The 15,595-nt window shown below is 35.9% G+C and overlaps 1 protein-coding gene across 1 annotated transcript in view; it reads left to right on the top strand.

The window, feature by feature from the left end:
- The window catches only part of NEBL (nebulette), a 365,265-nt gene that overhangs the window by 193,638 nt on the left and 156,032 nt on the right, over positions 1 to 15,595 (top strand). The window contains exon 4 of the mRNA XM_061126175.1: positions 1,326 to 1,433. Within this exon, the coding sequence (XP_060982158.1) occupies positions 1,326 to 1,433 (108 nt within the window). The remainder of the gene's footprint in view (positions 1 to 1,325; positions 1,434 to 15,595) is intronic.

Genomic DNA, 15,595 nt, shown 5'->3' with positions numbered 1-15,595 from the left:
TCAGCTAAGGAGACTTTCCAAATTTATACAGAAAGTGACACTTGCAGAAAACATATTTTTATTAGCTACCCTAAACATTAATTATTAACATGTTTTAATTAGAAGCTGGTAATTATGAATGTGAAAATGGGGATTAAATGAATTATCAAAAATATGTTTCCATATTTCTTGTTAGTTAGGCTTTTAAAGAAATAAGAACAGTTCAAGTGATGTAACCATCTCAAGTCATTAACAAGCAGAATACTTAACTGGTGTCATAGTTATTGTCACTATGCTCATAATAGGAGATGGGACCCTAGTAAGATTAAACACTGGCTGTTCTAGTTCCCTGAGGAAACTGTAAAATTCAGCCTCACTGGGTTGTAATTAGAAAGAAATATATTTAAAGACTGAAAAAAACTTTGGTACCTCAGTACACAGTATGCCAAGGGCATGTGCTTGAATTGAAGCCTTTTATTCTCTAGGTGTGGCCTGTTTTATAAATATTTCCATAAGCATTTACATATTCAACATTTGGCAGTACAACACTGTATAATCATACCCATATGCTTTGCCTTATGAAATAGAATGAAAACTTTGTTAGGACAGGGCTGCTCTGATAATGTTGTATGTCTCCCTCATCCATAGCACAGTCCAGGCTCAAAATGATGCTTTGACAAAACAAGCCATGGGACCAGAAGATTTAGCTTTCTCTTTCCATGTTTATTTTTCAGTTTTAGTACAACTGTTAATGATGATAATAATAACTATTATGGAGCACTTGCTTGTTTCCTATGGGCTCAGTATGTGAACTAAGACATTTGATATTATCTTTCAACCTACTAAATAGTGTTATTTAAATAGTAGGGCTTCCAGGCAGCTCAGAAGTAAAGAATCATCCTGCCAAGCGGGAGACATAGGTTCGATCCCTGGATTGGGAAGATCCCCTGAAAAAGGAAATGGCAACCCGCTCCGTTATTCTTGCCTGGAGAATCCCATAGACAGAGGAGTCTGGTGTGGGTTGCAAAAGAGTTGGACGTGACTTAACAACTAAATAACAAATGTAAATACTGTTATTTTTGTCATTATCATCATTTTATGAAACTAAAATGGCGCCGAGGCACAGAGTGGTTGAGTAACTCACCTAAGGCCACGAAGTGGTTGTTGGGACACAAACCAAGCAGTCTCGCTATTCACTGTATCACCTGTTATTAGAGCTGTTCCTGGAGATGCTGCTTCCAATTTTAGCAGCTTATATGGCCTCTGACTATCCTGAGTGGGATTTATGATTCTTTTGTTTACTTTTCTTTTTCTTTCTTTTTTTCTTTCACTCCTAATTTTGTTAGGTCAAGTACAAAAGAGATTTTGAAGAAAGCAAAGGGAGGGGCTTCAGCATCGTTACAGACACTCCTGAACTACAGAGGCTCAAGAGGACTCAGGAACAAATCAGTAACGTAGGTGACCATTTGTTCAGTGATGTAATAACCCTGACTTTTATTTCTGGTGAGAAAGTGAAATTGGACAACTTGGAAGTGTTCTTATTGCTGTAAATGCCAGCAGTACTCGGTATCCTCAGAAAATATGCCAGGTTCATCTACTGAATCGCTTCCCTTTGATTTCATCACTGTTATCAAGAGCCTAACATTAATAGCAGTGACTATAGGCATACCTACTTTTACTGTGTTTTACTTTTTTTTTTTTTTAAACAATTAGAAGATTTGTGACAACCCTGTATTGTCAGGTGATGTTTAGCATTTTTTAGCAATAAAATATTTTTTAATTAAGGTAGATACACTTTGGCCACCTGATGTGAAGAGCCGCCTCATTGGAAAAGACCCTGATGCTGGGAAAGATTGAGGGCAGGAGGAGAAGGGGGCGGCAGAGAATGAGGTGGTTGGATGGAATCACCGACGCGATGAATGTGTTTGAGTAAGCTCCAGGAGATAGTAAAGGACAGGGAAGCCTGGCATGCTGCAGTCCATGGGATCTCAAAGAGTCAAACATGACTTAGCGACTAAACAACAACAACAAGATGTTTTGAGACGTATTGCACTATTGCACACTTAGTAGATGACAGTATAGTGTCATCTTTTAGATGCACTGCTGCTGCTGCTAAGTCGTGTCCGACTCTGTGTGACCCCATAGACGGCAGCCCACCAGGCTCCACTGTCCCTGGGATTCTCCAGGCAAGAACACTGGAGTGGGTTGCCATTTCCTTCTCCAATGTATGAAAGTGAAAAGTGAAAGTGAAGTCGCTCAGTCGTGTCCAACTCTTAGCGACCCCATGGACTGCAGCCTACCAGGCTCCTCCGTCCATGGGATTTTCCAGGCAAGAGTACTGGAGTGGGGTGCCATTGCCTTCTCCATTAGATGCACTAGAAAACCAAAAAATTTGACTCTCTTTGTTGTGACATTTGCCTTATTGAACTGGTCTGGAACCGAACATGCACTATTTCTGAGTTATGCCTGTGTATTTCTGAATAAACTTTTAGTTTATTTAATTGGTTTATCAAGTAAAGTGGCTTATCTAGCAAATCAATTTAATTAAATAAATTAATTGTGTATTTAGAAATAATAGTCATTGCTATTAAGAGATGTTATTGTAACAGTGTCTTATTTCATTTTAAATGATTCTCAACTTCAAATTTTTCCATAATAGGACTTGTATAGGTAAATGTTAAAGCCTATCAGTTAATTTTTTGTGGTGAGTAATCATACAGAATATACATACAAGGTTAGGTATCTGGAGAAATCTCATGTTTGCTCAATGTGTGTATTCAAGAGTTCATATTTTAAATTAGATATTTGTTGAAATGGCATATTGCATCTAATTTCTGAAATAAACACTTACATATGAAGTTGCTTTGAATTTGAAAGCTGCGTCTTGTTCGCTAATAGCATTTTCTTGGAAAAGAAAATTGAAACTAGCAGAAGTTCAAAACATATTAGGGACCAAAAAGTGTTGAGTACTTATTAAAAGTGGTAATTATGTTTCTTTATTATATGAAGTGTGTCAAAATGCATTTTTTCTAGAAATAAGTTAATTCAATGTTAAGTACTCCAGGGGAAATACGAATGAAAATCAGCAACCATTTATATTATATAAAAGTATGAACAAATATGCAAGACATATACTTTTTCACAAGAAGTCTACTTTGTGTGTTTCATGTACAGTCACCAAAATTTATGTGTCTAAATGTTTTAAGTTATGTAGCATTGATTTCTGGGAAGTGTTTAGCTAGCAGGTTGTTTTAAACTCACTGGTATTGGGCTGCCTTCGTTATGTACCTATATACAGTCACAATTTGCAGATAAAATCATAGCATACAGTCTGAGAATGAATTTTGTCAAAAGCTCGAAAGCCAGAATTATCTGATATTTAAAAAATTTGTTTAGGGAGTAAGAGACAGAGACACTTTGTTTTGCCCTATTCCCTAAGGTTTATCCATTGTTTGTTCTTTAAATGGGTGTTCTATTTCAGCAAGGACTTTTTCCTTTGAAGAGAAAGAGTTGAATTTTAAGGATTCAAGGCTTCTGTCCCTTAGTTTTTTCCACCCAATCCTTACAACCCACCGATCACGAATACTGAAGATTGCCTCTATCGTCTTCCTCCCCCTTCATTCTTTCCTTAAATCAAAACACTATTTTTGTTTTCTAAAATGCAAATTAGAGATATGTTTCACTGGCAGTTACATTCAGTAATGTTTCTGATTTTGGATTATCTCTGGAGAACCTTTTTTTAAAAAATAAAAAGTTGCATAAAACAAAGTTACATCATAAATCTTCAACTATCACAAATTTATTTCAAAAAGAACTAAACATTTCTACTTAAGACATCCCTGTGACAGCTCACACAAGGATTGCAGTTGATTCAAAGGTAAGCCTTTTAATTTATATTCAAATTAAGTCATTATTCACATTTAATAAGAAAAGAACTGATCATTTCACCAACCTTTATCCTTAGCAGGAATATACATTTTATTCAATACCAGAGGCTGTTTGCAGATCCATTCTTAATTATGCAAAAACCCTTATAATACAGGTATGTATAAATTTATGTTTATTATATACATAGCAGTATATACAAAATACTGTTTAGATTAAAATATCTTAATCTAATTTTTACCTATAAGGTAGACAGTGGTGATTTTAAAAAGTATGTAATTTAGATAACATCTTTTAAAACAAATTTATACAACAGTCTTGGAGAAGGAAATGGCAACCCACTCCAATAATCTTGCCTGGAGAATCCCATGGACAGAGGAGTCTTGTGGGATACAATCCATGGGTTTGCAAAGAGGTGGATGTGACTGAGCAGCTAACACACACACATACAACAGTCTTGATGTTAGCAACCATAGCAGTCTTATAAGTAGTTCTTTTAGCCATGATGAGGCATATTACTATTTGGGTAGCAGTAAGAAAATATAAATTTCATAATATTACTGTTAGGGATTTATTATTTTTTCATTAGTTCTTTTTGAGAAATAATTAACATACATCACTGTATAAGTTTAAGCTGTACCGCATGATGGTTTGACTTACCTGTATCGTAAGGTGTTTACCATAGTAGGTTTAGTCAACATCATCATCTCAAACAGATGCAATAAAAAGAAAAGAATTCTCCTTGTGATGAGAATCCTTGGGGTCTACTTTCTTAACAACTTTCTTGTATAATATACAGCTGTGTCAACTACAATCATCATGTTGTAAATTACATATCTAATACTGATTTATCTTATAATTGGAAGATTGTACCTTTTGACCACATTCTTTCAGTTTTCCCTCTCTCCACCCCTCTGGTAACCACAAAACTGACCTTTTTTTTCCTATAAGTTTGGTGTGGGTTTTTTGTTTCTTCTTTTTTTTAGGTAACACATATAAGTGAGATCATATAGTATTTGTCAATAAGTCTATCTGACTTATTTCACTTAGCATAATGCCTTCTAGGTCCATCAATATTGTTAAAAATGGTAGGATTTTCTCCTTTTCCTGGTTGAATAATATTTCTTTGTGTGTGCACACATGCATACATACTTACATATATCTTGAAATACCTTTATCCATTCATCCATTGATGGATACTTAGGTTGTTTCCATGTCTTGGCTATTGTGAATAATGCTGCAATGAGTATGAGAACGCAGATATCTTTTTGAGTTAGGGTTTTTGTTTCCTTTGGATACATTCCCAGAAGTGGATTTGTTGGATAATATGGTAGTTCTATTTTTAATTTTTTGAGGAACTGCTATGCTGTTTTTCATAGTGGCTGTACCAATTTACAATCCCACCAACAGTGCACAAGAAGTTAGGGATTTACTGTTGGAGAAAAGAAGCTGTTAAATATTCTGAGGTCTAGTGAGTTTATTATTCATTTATAAGGCTACAACTTCATGAACTTTTCCTGTGACCTCCCAGGTTTTCCATATTACTCAAGGATCTTTTTTTCTGTAAGAAACATGGGCTAATCTGAAAGGTGGTATTTTGACTAGTCCAGTTTTCTGCATTACTTTCAGATAAACCCAAACCACTGAAATATATTGGCCAAATCCAGACAGATGTTTTTGACCATGGCCTAGATTGTGTCTGTTTTGGGAGGAAGAAGGTCAGATCAAGACACCAGAGTCTTCTCCTGATGCTGGGATAGAGTGGGTTTATCCTGAAAATCACAAGGGATATGAGATTTGAGCTCTGGGTTTAAAATAGGTTGATGGAGGTATGTTAACTAAGTCAGGGTCTTTGTAATCTTTATTTTTCCATTTGCTTCATTTTCTTACTTGTTTTTAGTTTATCTTTGAATATTGTCCAGATCTTTTTGAACTGCCTTTAATCCCTTTTGGACTAAGGAAAGCATAAAGACATAATACGGTGGATTTAATGACAACTCCTAGGTGTTTTGGATAATATGTTATGGATGAGTGGGCATTTTTGATTGCTTGTTACTATGTTAGTGTTATGAATTTTTTTTCAAACATTCTCATATTCATTTGTTAAAGGCTTGAAATCATTTGGAAATGCCTACTTGGTCTGGGTGTGTTACCAAGGTGTGGGATGAAATACAACTGTAAATTTGAAATTGTGTGTAATGAAAAGGGTGAGAGCAGGTTTAGCCTTAACTTCTTTCTTTTGGAGTCTATAATCCCAGCATATTGAATCTGGGAGATTTATTAAATGCTGCAATTTAAAGTTCTTCCACTATATTTCTCTCTTAGTATAGCTGCAGAAAGAATAAGAAAAGAGGCAAGATTTCATAATTTATGGAGTGGTTGGAATGAAAAAAAGAACTAGTTCCCAAAATAAAAAGGTTTTCCTATGAAATTGCAGAAGATGTCTGATTGCCTACCCCACCTCCCCAGTTCTAGAGTATAAATTCAGGAATGGCAGAAATGTCTTAGTACATTTTCACATTTTCTTTACTTAGTGATATTTCGGAAAAATGTTCTTAAATGACAACATATAAACATGAATTGAGGAACTCCTGTAACTTCTAACATTAAAAAATGTCTTTCTTCTGTTGTCCTTATAGTTCTGGCATAATTGTAAAGACAGTTTCTAGTTCATGTGGTTACCACCTTCAAGTTTATAAGCAGTGCATTCAGGAAATCTGCAGCAGGCTAGTAAGGCAGACTCACCCCCAGACATCTAAGGGACTCAGTCCAGCCTAGAGAAGAGTATTGATGTGTTTTTCTGTTTACACACTAATATAAACTGCATTTTCAATTAGCTGAGACAGTCTGGGGATAAATTGTGAAATAAAATGATGAAGTTCAACCCCTAGAGACTGTGACAATCTTTGTGCTGTAGATAAAATCGAGATGTTTATTTTCTAATTTATTTCAGGTGGTGGAGAAATATTGTATGAAGGGGAAGGAAAAAAAAGACCCAGATGACAAATCTTATATTTTACAGAGTGACTAAAATGGTAAGTATACCATTATGTGATTTGTCAAGATTTGTGCCTTGACTCACAGAAGAAATATTCAATATGTATGTGTGTGTGTTGTGTGTGTGTGCACATGCATGCATGTGTAAGTGTACCTATGTATGTTGGCTTCAGTGGGAATCTTTAGAACTCCCTTTCCTTAGATCACTGGCACATAGACAGTAGAATTTTCACCTGTTCTATATTTAGTCCCTTACCTGTAGCATCTATCATTATGGTTATCTGTCCTGTTTCCCAAATATCCCGTTTCATTACTATTTTCACATTTAGCATACCCAGAAATGCTTACTTGCTTTACAAGAAAAGTTCAGGTTGAATCCCCTCTTTTTTTTTTTAACATTATAGAAAAGAGTCTGTATGTAATTTGATATTGAAATGTAATTGTTTTTAGTTTTTTTTTGAGATAGCTACATAATTTTTCATTGACTTCTTAGAATGCAAAATAAATTATATGCCCATTAATAAGCTTACATGGATACTGCTGATTTAGTTCCTTAAGATTTTGTGAGTTGGCTTCAGAAATATTAGATTATTGGAGATAAACATGGCCTAATAATTGAATAGCAGTGTCTGTGGACTATTAAAAGATTTGATTCAAAGGTACACTGTGTATAAAGGGTGAGCATGAGGGTAGAGCTGATTGTCTGGGGATCTGGTCTCTGTTTGTAATTTAAATAAATCATTTTGACAGAGACTGACTGTGGCCATGTTCAAGCTGCTGATGGTGTGAAATTGAGTTGTATGGTGGACAGAAGACAAGCAGTCAAGAGAAATCCCCAAAGGCAAAATTTGTTATGTAATTGGGTCAACTCATGCATGAGAAATGCATGCTAATTGTAAACTGGTAGCAAAATTACAGTGTGTGAGGCAATTAGGTCTTATATGAACCTGAACAACTGACATAGAATTTTTCTTTCTTTTTTATATTGAGCAAACATAAAATGGGATTTTTTTAAAGGCTAGAAAGGTAAACACCATACAGTGTTGAAATAGATTGTTACTTTTATTGCTCATACAAGAAGCATAACTGTTTTGTAACTAATGAAAACTTGATGGAATCTTCTGATTTTAAGTAGTGGAATCCTCTGGTTTTGAGTAGTGTAATCTAGTACACCAGGTAGTTTGAAAGGAGAATCCAGTGATATTTTTGTTATAACTCCTAACTGGGCTGATTAACATAGATGATTAGTGATGAGGTCAGTGGTTTGGATTTAAGCCCTTGAAATCTAGTATTTTCTCAGAGTGAATCTGTGTTACTTTAATGATCCTTATCTTCAACTTATCTCAACCAGTAACTCCCATAAATTCCTGAGTAATGGTAGGTCAATAGCATTGTCTTTAAAGTGAAGATTGAGTATGTAGAAAGCAATACTGCAATAACATGTATTTTCCTTATAATACCTACCACATGTAGGAATGGTTTATTTGTTTTCAATACACTTTGACATACCCAGTCTAATTAGATCCTCTGAACAACTTCTCCTTAGGGAAAGTATTTCTATAAGGAATACTTATACTTTCATGAGAAAAATGTACGGAAAACTGTGTCTTGGTTCTTTCTCATCTAAATCCGTGGTTTCCCTTACACCTGGTTTTGTTTTATTTTTCCACCTAGGGCAGAACTTCAAAGGTTAATCTCTTCTTTTTATCCTCAATTTTTTACCCACAGTCACTTAAAAAAACAAATACATCCCAGACCAGTAATTACTTGTGCATGGCACGTACAAGAGTTTTCCTTGTAAAATGGCATTGTCTAAAGAGGAGATTTGGGAAGGGCCCCCATAATAAAAGAATTAACACATACTACTTCTTTTTGGAAACAGCGATTAAGGACTCGGCAAACAATTTCTGAAGATCTTTCTTTTGTGAAATCCCTTCCCCCCAACATTCCTCTCTTTTCAGTCCTGCTGTGTTCAGGCCTTATCCTGCCTAAGTTATTACGGAGGTCTCCTAATTGGCCTTATCTCCTTTCAGTCTCTTGTGGTCCTTCGGTTGTGTCTTAAACACTGTCACCAGACGACTCTTTCTAAAATACCTCTTTCATCATGACCCTAATTATGACCCACTAAAAAACTCCCTGGACCTCCACTTTCAGCAGGATAAAGTCTAATCTTTTAAACTCCTTAATTTCTGACTCTAAGGACCCTCCACAGTCTGTTCCTAAATTATTTTTCACCTTATCTTTCACTGTCCTTCAACACTATTCTTCCATTTCTTTTAGGCCTGGCTCCTTATTCTGTTCTTATCTCTTATTCTTATGGCTTTTCATGAGTCTTTCCTCTGATTTGGAACAATTTCACACTGTTCATCACATTTCCACCCCTTGTTCTCAGACATACTTCCAGGCCCCAGAGAACAGTGATTTTTTTTTCTTTTAATTGTAGGATAATTGCTTTACAATGTTGTGTTAGTTTCTGCTCTACAACAGAGTCAGTCGTCTGTGTGTATACATCTATCCCCTCCTTCTTGAGCCTCCCTCCTGCTACCCCTCTTTCCTACCTTCTCTAGGACAACACAGGGCACCGGGCTGAGCTCCATGTATGATACACAGCGGCTTCCCTCTAGCTATCCAGAGATCTTATCTCTGAGTCGTGACAGTGCTTTGATGCTAGCCTTGTCACCTGTACCACCAAACTCACACATTGCATTCTACTTTTTGGCTTTAATTAACATTTCATGTGATATTTGATATGTGTTTTACCTCTTTAACTTTGTGAAGAAGAAGATTATCTATGACTTTCTTAATTTATGTGTTGTGTTGCCAAGATGGTTCTTTGCATGTTACCTTTCTTGTCACTTTCTTTTTCTTGAAACCTCTCTTTGAAAGAGAGTTCTTAGCTTTTAAGATTGCTTTGAGTCTTTTTTTTTTTTTTTTCCTTTTGTGCTTCTTGATAAACACTTATTTTTTACTTTCTCCTATTTTTACTTCAATTTTCAGTGATTAAGTAGTTTTATCCAAAGATTATAGTAGCATTCTCTAAGTAAAGCAGGACCATTTGGTTTCTAATGTGGCATTGAAGAATCTTATTATATTAGAAATGCAAGGACTTCCCCTGTTTTAAAAGGTTGTAGCCAAGGAACTCTTTCTGATGAGTAAGTACCTGAAAAAAATTGGACTTGCAGTAGTTTGTTTGGGCCACCATAACAAAATATATTATAGGTTGTGTGGCTTAAATGGCAGACATTTATTTACTTGTAGTTCTAGAGGCTGGAAGTTTCAGGTCGAAGTTTGTCTGGGTCAGGTTCTGGTGAGAGCTCTCCCTGGCTTGTTGAAGGAACCTTTCTTGCAGTGGCCTTTTCTCACTGCATGTGCATGAGAGAAAGAGACTTCTGGTGTGTTTTCCTCTTTTTGTAAGGATACCAGTTGAATTGGATCAGGGTTCCACCCATATGACCTGATAAGTTGCTTCAGTCGTGTCCGATTCTTTGTGACCCTATGAACTGTAGCCTGCCAGGCTCTTCTGTCCCTGGGATTCTCCAGGCATGAATACTGGAGTGAGTTGCTATGTCCTCCTCCAGGGAATCTTCCCCACCCCGGGAGGGAACCCATATCTCTTATGTCTCCTGCATTGGCAGGTGGGTTCTTTACCAGTAGACCCACCTGGCAAGCCTCATTTAACCTTAATTACTCTCTTAAAGGCCCCCATCTCAAATAGTCATATTGACGATTAGGGCTTTAAGATATAAGTTGGGGGAGGGGCACGATTCAGTCCATAGCAGGGCATAATGAAAAATGATCTACATAAAATCACAGAATAGTTTTGAGATAAGTCATATACATTTTATATATGCTTAGATAAGCAAGCTTCTATCATAAATCACTGTCTTTAGTGGAGGTAGATGATACTGCCTGTTCCAGGAAAACGTGTACATTCAGTTTTGAGGTTTTTTCCTATTTTGAAACAGAACAATCTTAACTTAAAAAAAATTACTTCTAGGTCCTATTTCTAATCCTTAATTGGGGCCTTTCAAGCCTCTTTTCATTTGTGATTTTAAGCCGTAGTCATTTATGGAAACAAAGATAAATCATAGTAGTAGTTATATTTTTAAGTTTTCTAGGCCTCAGTTGAATTACATAGCTCAAAATACAGATTTCACATGTCATGTGCTGGCAGTTTGACCTGGGTGGATGTGAAGAAAAAGGAGGCCAGATGTGTGACAATAGAGAATAAATATTCCATGCCACAGGGAAAATCTAGTAAAGACTAGCTTTTTTTTTTCTTAAATAAAAGTCTTAATTTCCAGTGCATTATACAGATTTAAAACTTAAAAAGTATCTGAATTTTCTTCCAGATTTTCTTATACCTCTTGGGACATATCTACAGTGAGCACATACTGATTACTGAGGAAAACCCAGACATCTTACCAGATACATTTGTGGAATCCCCAGATGTGACTGTCATTAATAATTATGCCACATAATTATCATTTCAATGGATTTTTAGAGGTTCGTTTAAAATCTGTTGTATTTTTCAGTTAATAAGTGTAATAGTAAAATTTCATTTTGACTTATTAGGAGGTCATGAGTCAAGGGAAATATTATACAGAGATTTAATTTAAACCCATTGGTAACCCAAGCCAAATTTAGACAATTAAAGAAAATTGCATGATTGGAAGTTAGAAGCAATGATTTTTTTTTTCAAGTATGTGCAGATACATTCTCTAATTTGCATTCTATTTTCTTAGAAGAATTATTTCATGAAAATTGCTTTTCTTTATTTTTTGCTTATGCTTCCTACCATAGCCTTCTTTTCTCTTACTGTTGTCAGAGTGGCTTTGTAGGCTTTTCCTCTTCTGTACAGAATCCTGTGCAATGATGCTCTTAGAAGGATTGCTTGTAAAAGGACCTATTGCTTTTGGAACATACCCCCAGGCTTTTCCAAAGACAAGAAACAAGAAGTTATAATCATTTTTTTTGTTTGCTCACATTTATGATTTAGTTTTACTCTTGTGGCTATATTAACTATAACAAGGCCAACTTTTAATTTGTTTGAATTAAGCCCTTTGATCATTTCACTTTTAGAATTATGAAAGAATTGGAATTTGCCTGTGTTTTGTAAACTGTGAAAAAGGATACAGATTTAGAAGGAAGAATAAAAGAAAAAAACTTAAAGTATCATTCTGTTCTTAACACTTGTTATTTTTGATAGAATTTATTTCCCCCCCAAAAGTGATTTCAATATTTACTTTTGATCTATAATTATTGTAGGTCTTTTGAGGGCAAGTAGCATTTCCTGTTCATGTTTGAATCCTCCAGAACACAATGCCTTGATTATAAAGAATAAGATAGAAGTAGAAGCTACCTTCACTGTTCCCTTACCTGTATATGTGTTTATTAAACATTAAACATTTGCTGTGGGCCTCATAATGCACTAGGCCCTGTAGCTTGCAGAAAAAATGAGAAACTACTTTTTGCATGCATTTATGCTCCATGCTAGAATGTGTGAAGTGTTTGGGAAAGGCTTTCATGGAGAAGGAGAGCCTTAATGCAATGTAAAGTCCTAAATGAGGGAGAAGATGAGCAAAAGGAGAAAGGAATGAATATAAGGTAACACCCAGCATCTACTTGTGAGGGTGCAGAAAGAGACACTATCACTGAAATGTTGATTGTTGAAAGAGTAGTATTGTATTTTCAAATGTGCAGATTTCAGATGTGTATCTATAGATCCCTCCACCCTCCAGATTCTACAAAGGAAACCACTTTTCAAACAGTTGCTGACTTAACAGACATTTTGAGTGTTTACTATTAATGTGTGCCAGGTACTTTGCTAGGAGGTGGGAATATATGAGGAATAAAACAGATATGACCCTTGGCCTCATGGAGCTTATTGGTCCTCCCTGTGAAAGGTGAGCACATGATTGCGGCACAGTGATAAAGTACTTGATGGTGTGTTAATGTCAGAGGGATGACTAGCCAGGTTTTGGAGGTAAAGGAATTGAACCCTTACCATCAGTATTTGAAAATGGTTTTTGAAGAATTTTGCGGAATCGTTTTCTTGAACAGTGACTCATACCGTTCATTTATATAGTAGGTGCTATCAATCTTGTTTTTAAATTTTCCTGTCTCCTGTATTTGTTTTCCCTATCCACTGTTTGGTTGTCAGTATGGGCTTCTAGAAAATATCATTCAAAATTAATCAAACCATAGTATTATATATAAAATGTGAGAAAATGCTCATTTATAGAAGAGTATTGATCAACTTATTAATTTCAGGATGGCTTAAGAGATCAACATATAAATATTTGCATACATTTGAAAGTTCAGATATATGTTCTCTGTGTTTTGGTTTTCAGTGCTTAAGAAGTTGAAGGCTTTTGTGTGTGTGTGTGTGTGTGTGTATGTGTGTGAATGAATATTTATTTATTTGTTCATTTATAAATTTTCTGACCATCAAAGTTTATTTTATTTTTAATTCAATTTATTTAAACAAAAACAGTCCAAGAATACTTTGGAATATTTTTAAATAGAAAATACTATTTCCAAATATGAAGTCAAAATACTGTAATTAGAAGGTGTCACACTTCAGTGTTGGCCTTTAAAGAAAGTGTAACAAACACATTAGATAATAACAATTGAACAAGCAATTGAACAACAATATTATGAACAAACAATATTGTAATGAACAATCTCTATTCATTAAAAATAGAATCTATATTCATTAGAATTCATTAATTATTTTAATTTTTATTGCAAAATGTAACTGTTATACATTGTATCATGTTAGAGGTTATAAATGTAGTTTGCCATAGATTGGCAAGTAAACACCAGAGGTTGGTTTTCATTTGCTGGTTGAAGTGTTTTGAAAGTAAAACTATAGCTGTTTTTTCATCTCTTTCCTACTCCCAACCTCTGTAGCTATAGTTTTGATTTAAGCAATCTTCACAATCAAGTCCAAAATATTGAGAAAACATTTTGATTTTAAAAACATGCATGGATCTGAAAGCCCCATATGTACACATGTGCTGTGTCAGTCAGCACACATGTGCAGAATGCAGGTACAGGTGTGAGTAGAGAGCTACTGAAAGGAACGGCTAAGCATCGGTTGGTGCTGTTTGGTTTCCACCTTTGGTGTTCTTGGCCCAGTCTGTGCTGACAACGAACCTCTGGGACGTCCCCTCAGTGCTGTGGGGTCTTTTCCTGCCAAATATTGTTCTCTTGCAAGATTAAATAGCTGAATCAGTGTGGCCCGAATCTTGATCCTGCTGAGAATATTAAGACTCCTGCAGGTTGTAATACAGATTAGCTGGTGAGAGCTCTGTTGGAAAAATAAAGTGAGTTTCTCTAAATGAATTTAACAACTGCTGTGAACCTTTTTGTGTCTTCCAGCATGAATGTGTATCCTGGCAGTTAACCATTTATTTCCCTCATTTTCTCCCAAAGTTGCTCCAATCCACCCCTGGGCATTTACTGTAAATGTTTTCATAACTTCATTTCACATTTATGTTTCAGCAGATAAGACATTTGGTGTGTTAAATTGCTAAGTACTGTGAAGGGTAGGTCATTATTTATTAAGAAGGAAAACCATTTTTTATACTTATAAAAATAATTTAATGTCACTTATGTAATTAGATGAGCCACACCACTGAGTTATTTAGAGTAAACTGACTAATCTGTTGCATTCTGATCATAGGTTTTATGTTACCGGTCAGAAAACTGTGAAGTATTTAGTACAAGGGAGGACAGATGGCTAAAATTATTTGCACTGCTTCCAACCTCTATTCCATGACTATTTCTGCTTCTAGGCCTAGATGATGATAAACTTTGAAGTGTCTAAATTCTACAAAGAATATGGTGCATGCATGCATGCATGCTAAGTCGCTTCAGTTATGTCTGACTCTTTGCAACCCCATGGACTGTAGCCTGCCAGGCTCCCCTGTTTATGGGATTCTCCAGGCAAGAATACTGAAGTCGGTTGCCATTTCCTCCCCTAGGGGATCTTCCTGACCCAGGGATTGAACTCACGTCTCTTATGTCTCCTGCATTAGCAGGAGGGTTCTTTACATGGTGCTTTCCCTTAAATGAAATATATTAAAAAGTCAACACTAACAATGCTAACTCTAAAGCACAGAACATACAGATAACCTGAAAATGATGAGCGGTTTGTTAGATTTTCTGATTGCAGACTTCTGGGTAACTTCATGAAACTCTCTTCTGTTTTGGGGGGGCCCTCACCTCACTTATGTTTATGAAGCATGTGCTCAGTCTGCTCATGAGACAGTCCTTCCATCTGCTTCCTGCATTAGTACCCATTTGTCTCCTGACACCTCCTGTGTGTGCATGTGTGTGTGTGATTTCTCAGTACAAATGTCTGTGACTATGATTTGTAAATGCCAAAGCATGACACAGCTGTAAGACACTTAACCTGGTGAGTGCTGTGTTTACTTTTAAAGATTGCTCCTTAGATCATCACTGCAATGATTACAGTAACATCTTTGAAATTAAATAGCTAGTTATTATTTTATAATTTGCCACCATAAGCACACCAGTAACTAACTGGGGGTAAAAAAATGTCCTGAGAGGCACTTCACTGGCAGTCCAGTGGTTGACTCTAAGCTTCCACTGTGGGGACCATGGGTTCAATCCCTGGTTGGGGAACTAAGATCCCTCATGCTCTGTGACACAGCCTAAAAGAAAAAAGAATTGTCCTGAGAGAAGGCACAAGAGGGGAGTAGTG

This window comes from Dama dama, chromosome 23, assembly GCF_033118175.1.
Source record: "Dama dama isolate Ldn47 chromosome 23, ASM3311817v1, whole genome shotgun sequence".
Taxonomy (NCBI): domain Eukaryota; kingdom Metazoa; phylum Chordata; class Mammalia; order Artiodactyla; family Cervidae; genus Dama; species Dama dama.
Note: the sequence above shows the minus strand (reverse complement) of the source record. Positions and strands in the feature narration are given on the sequence as shown.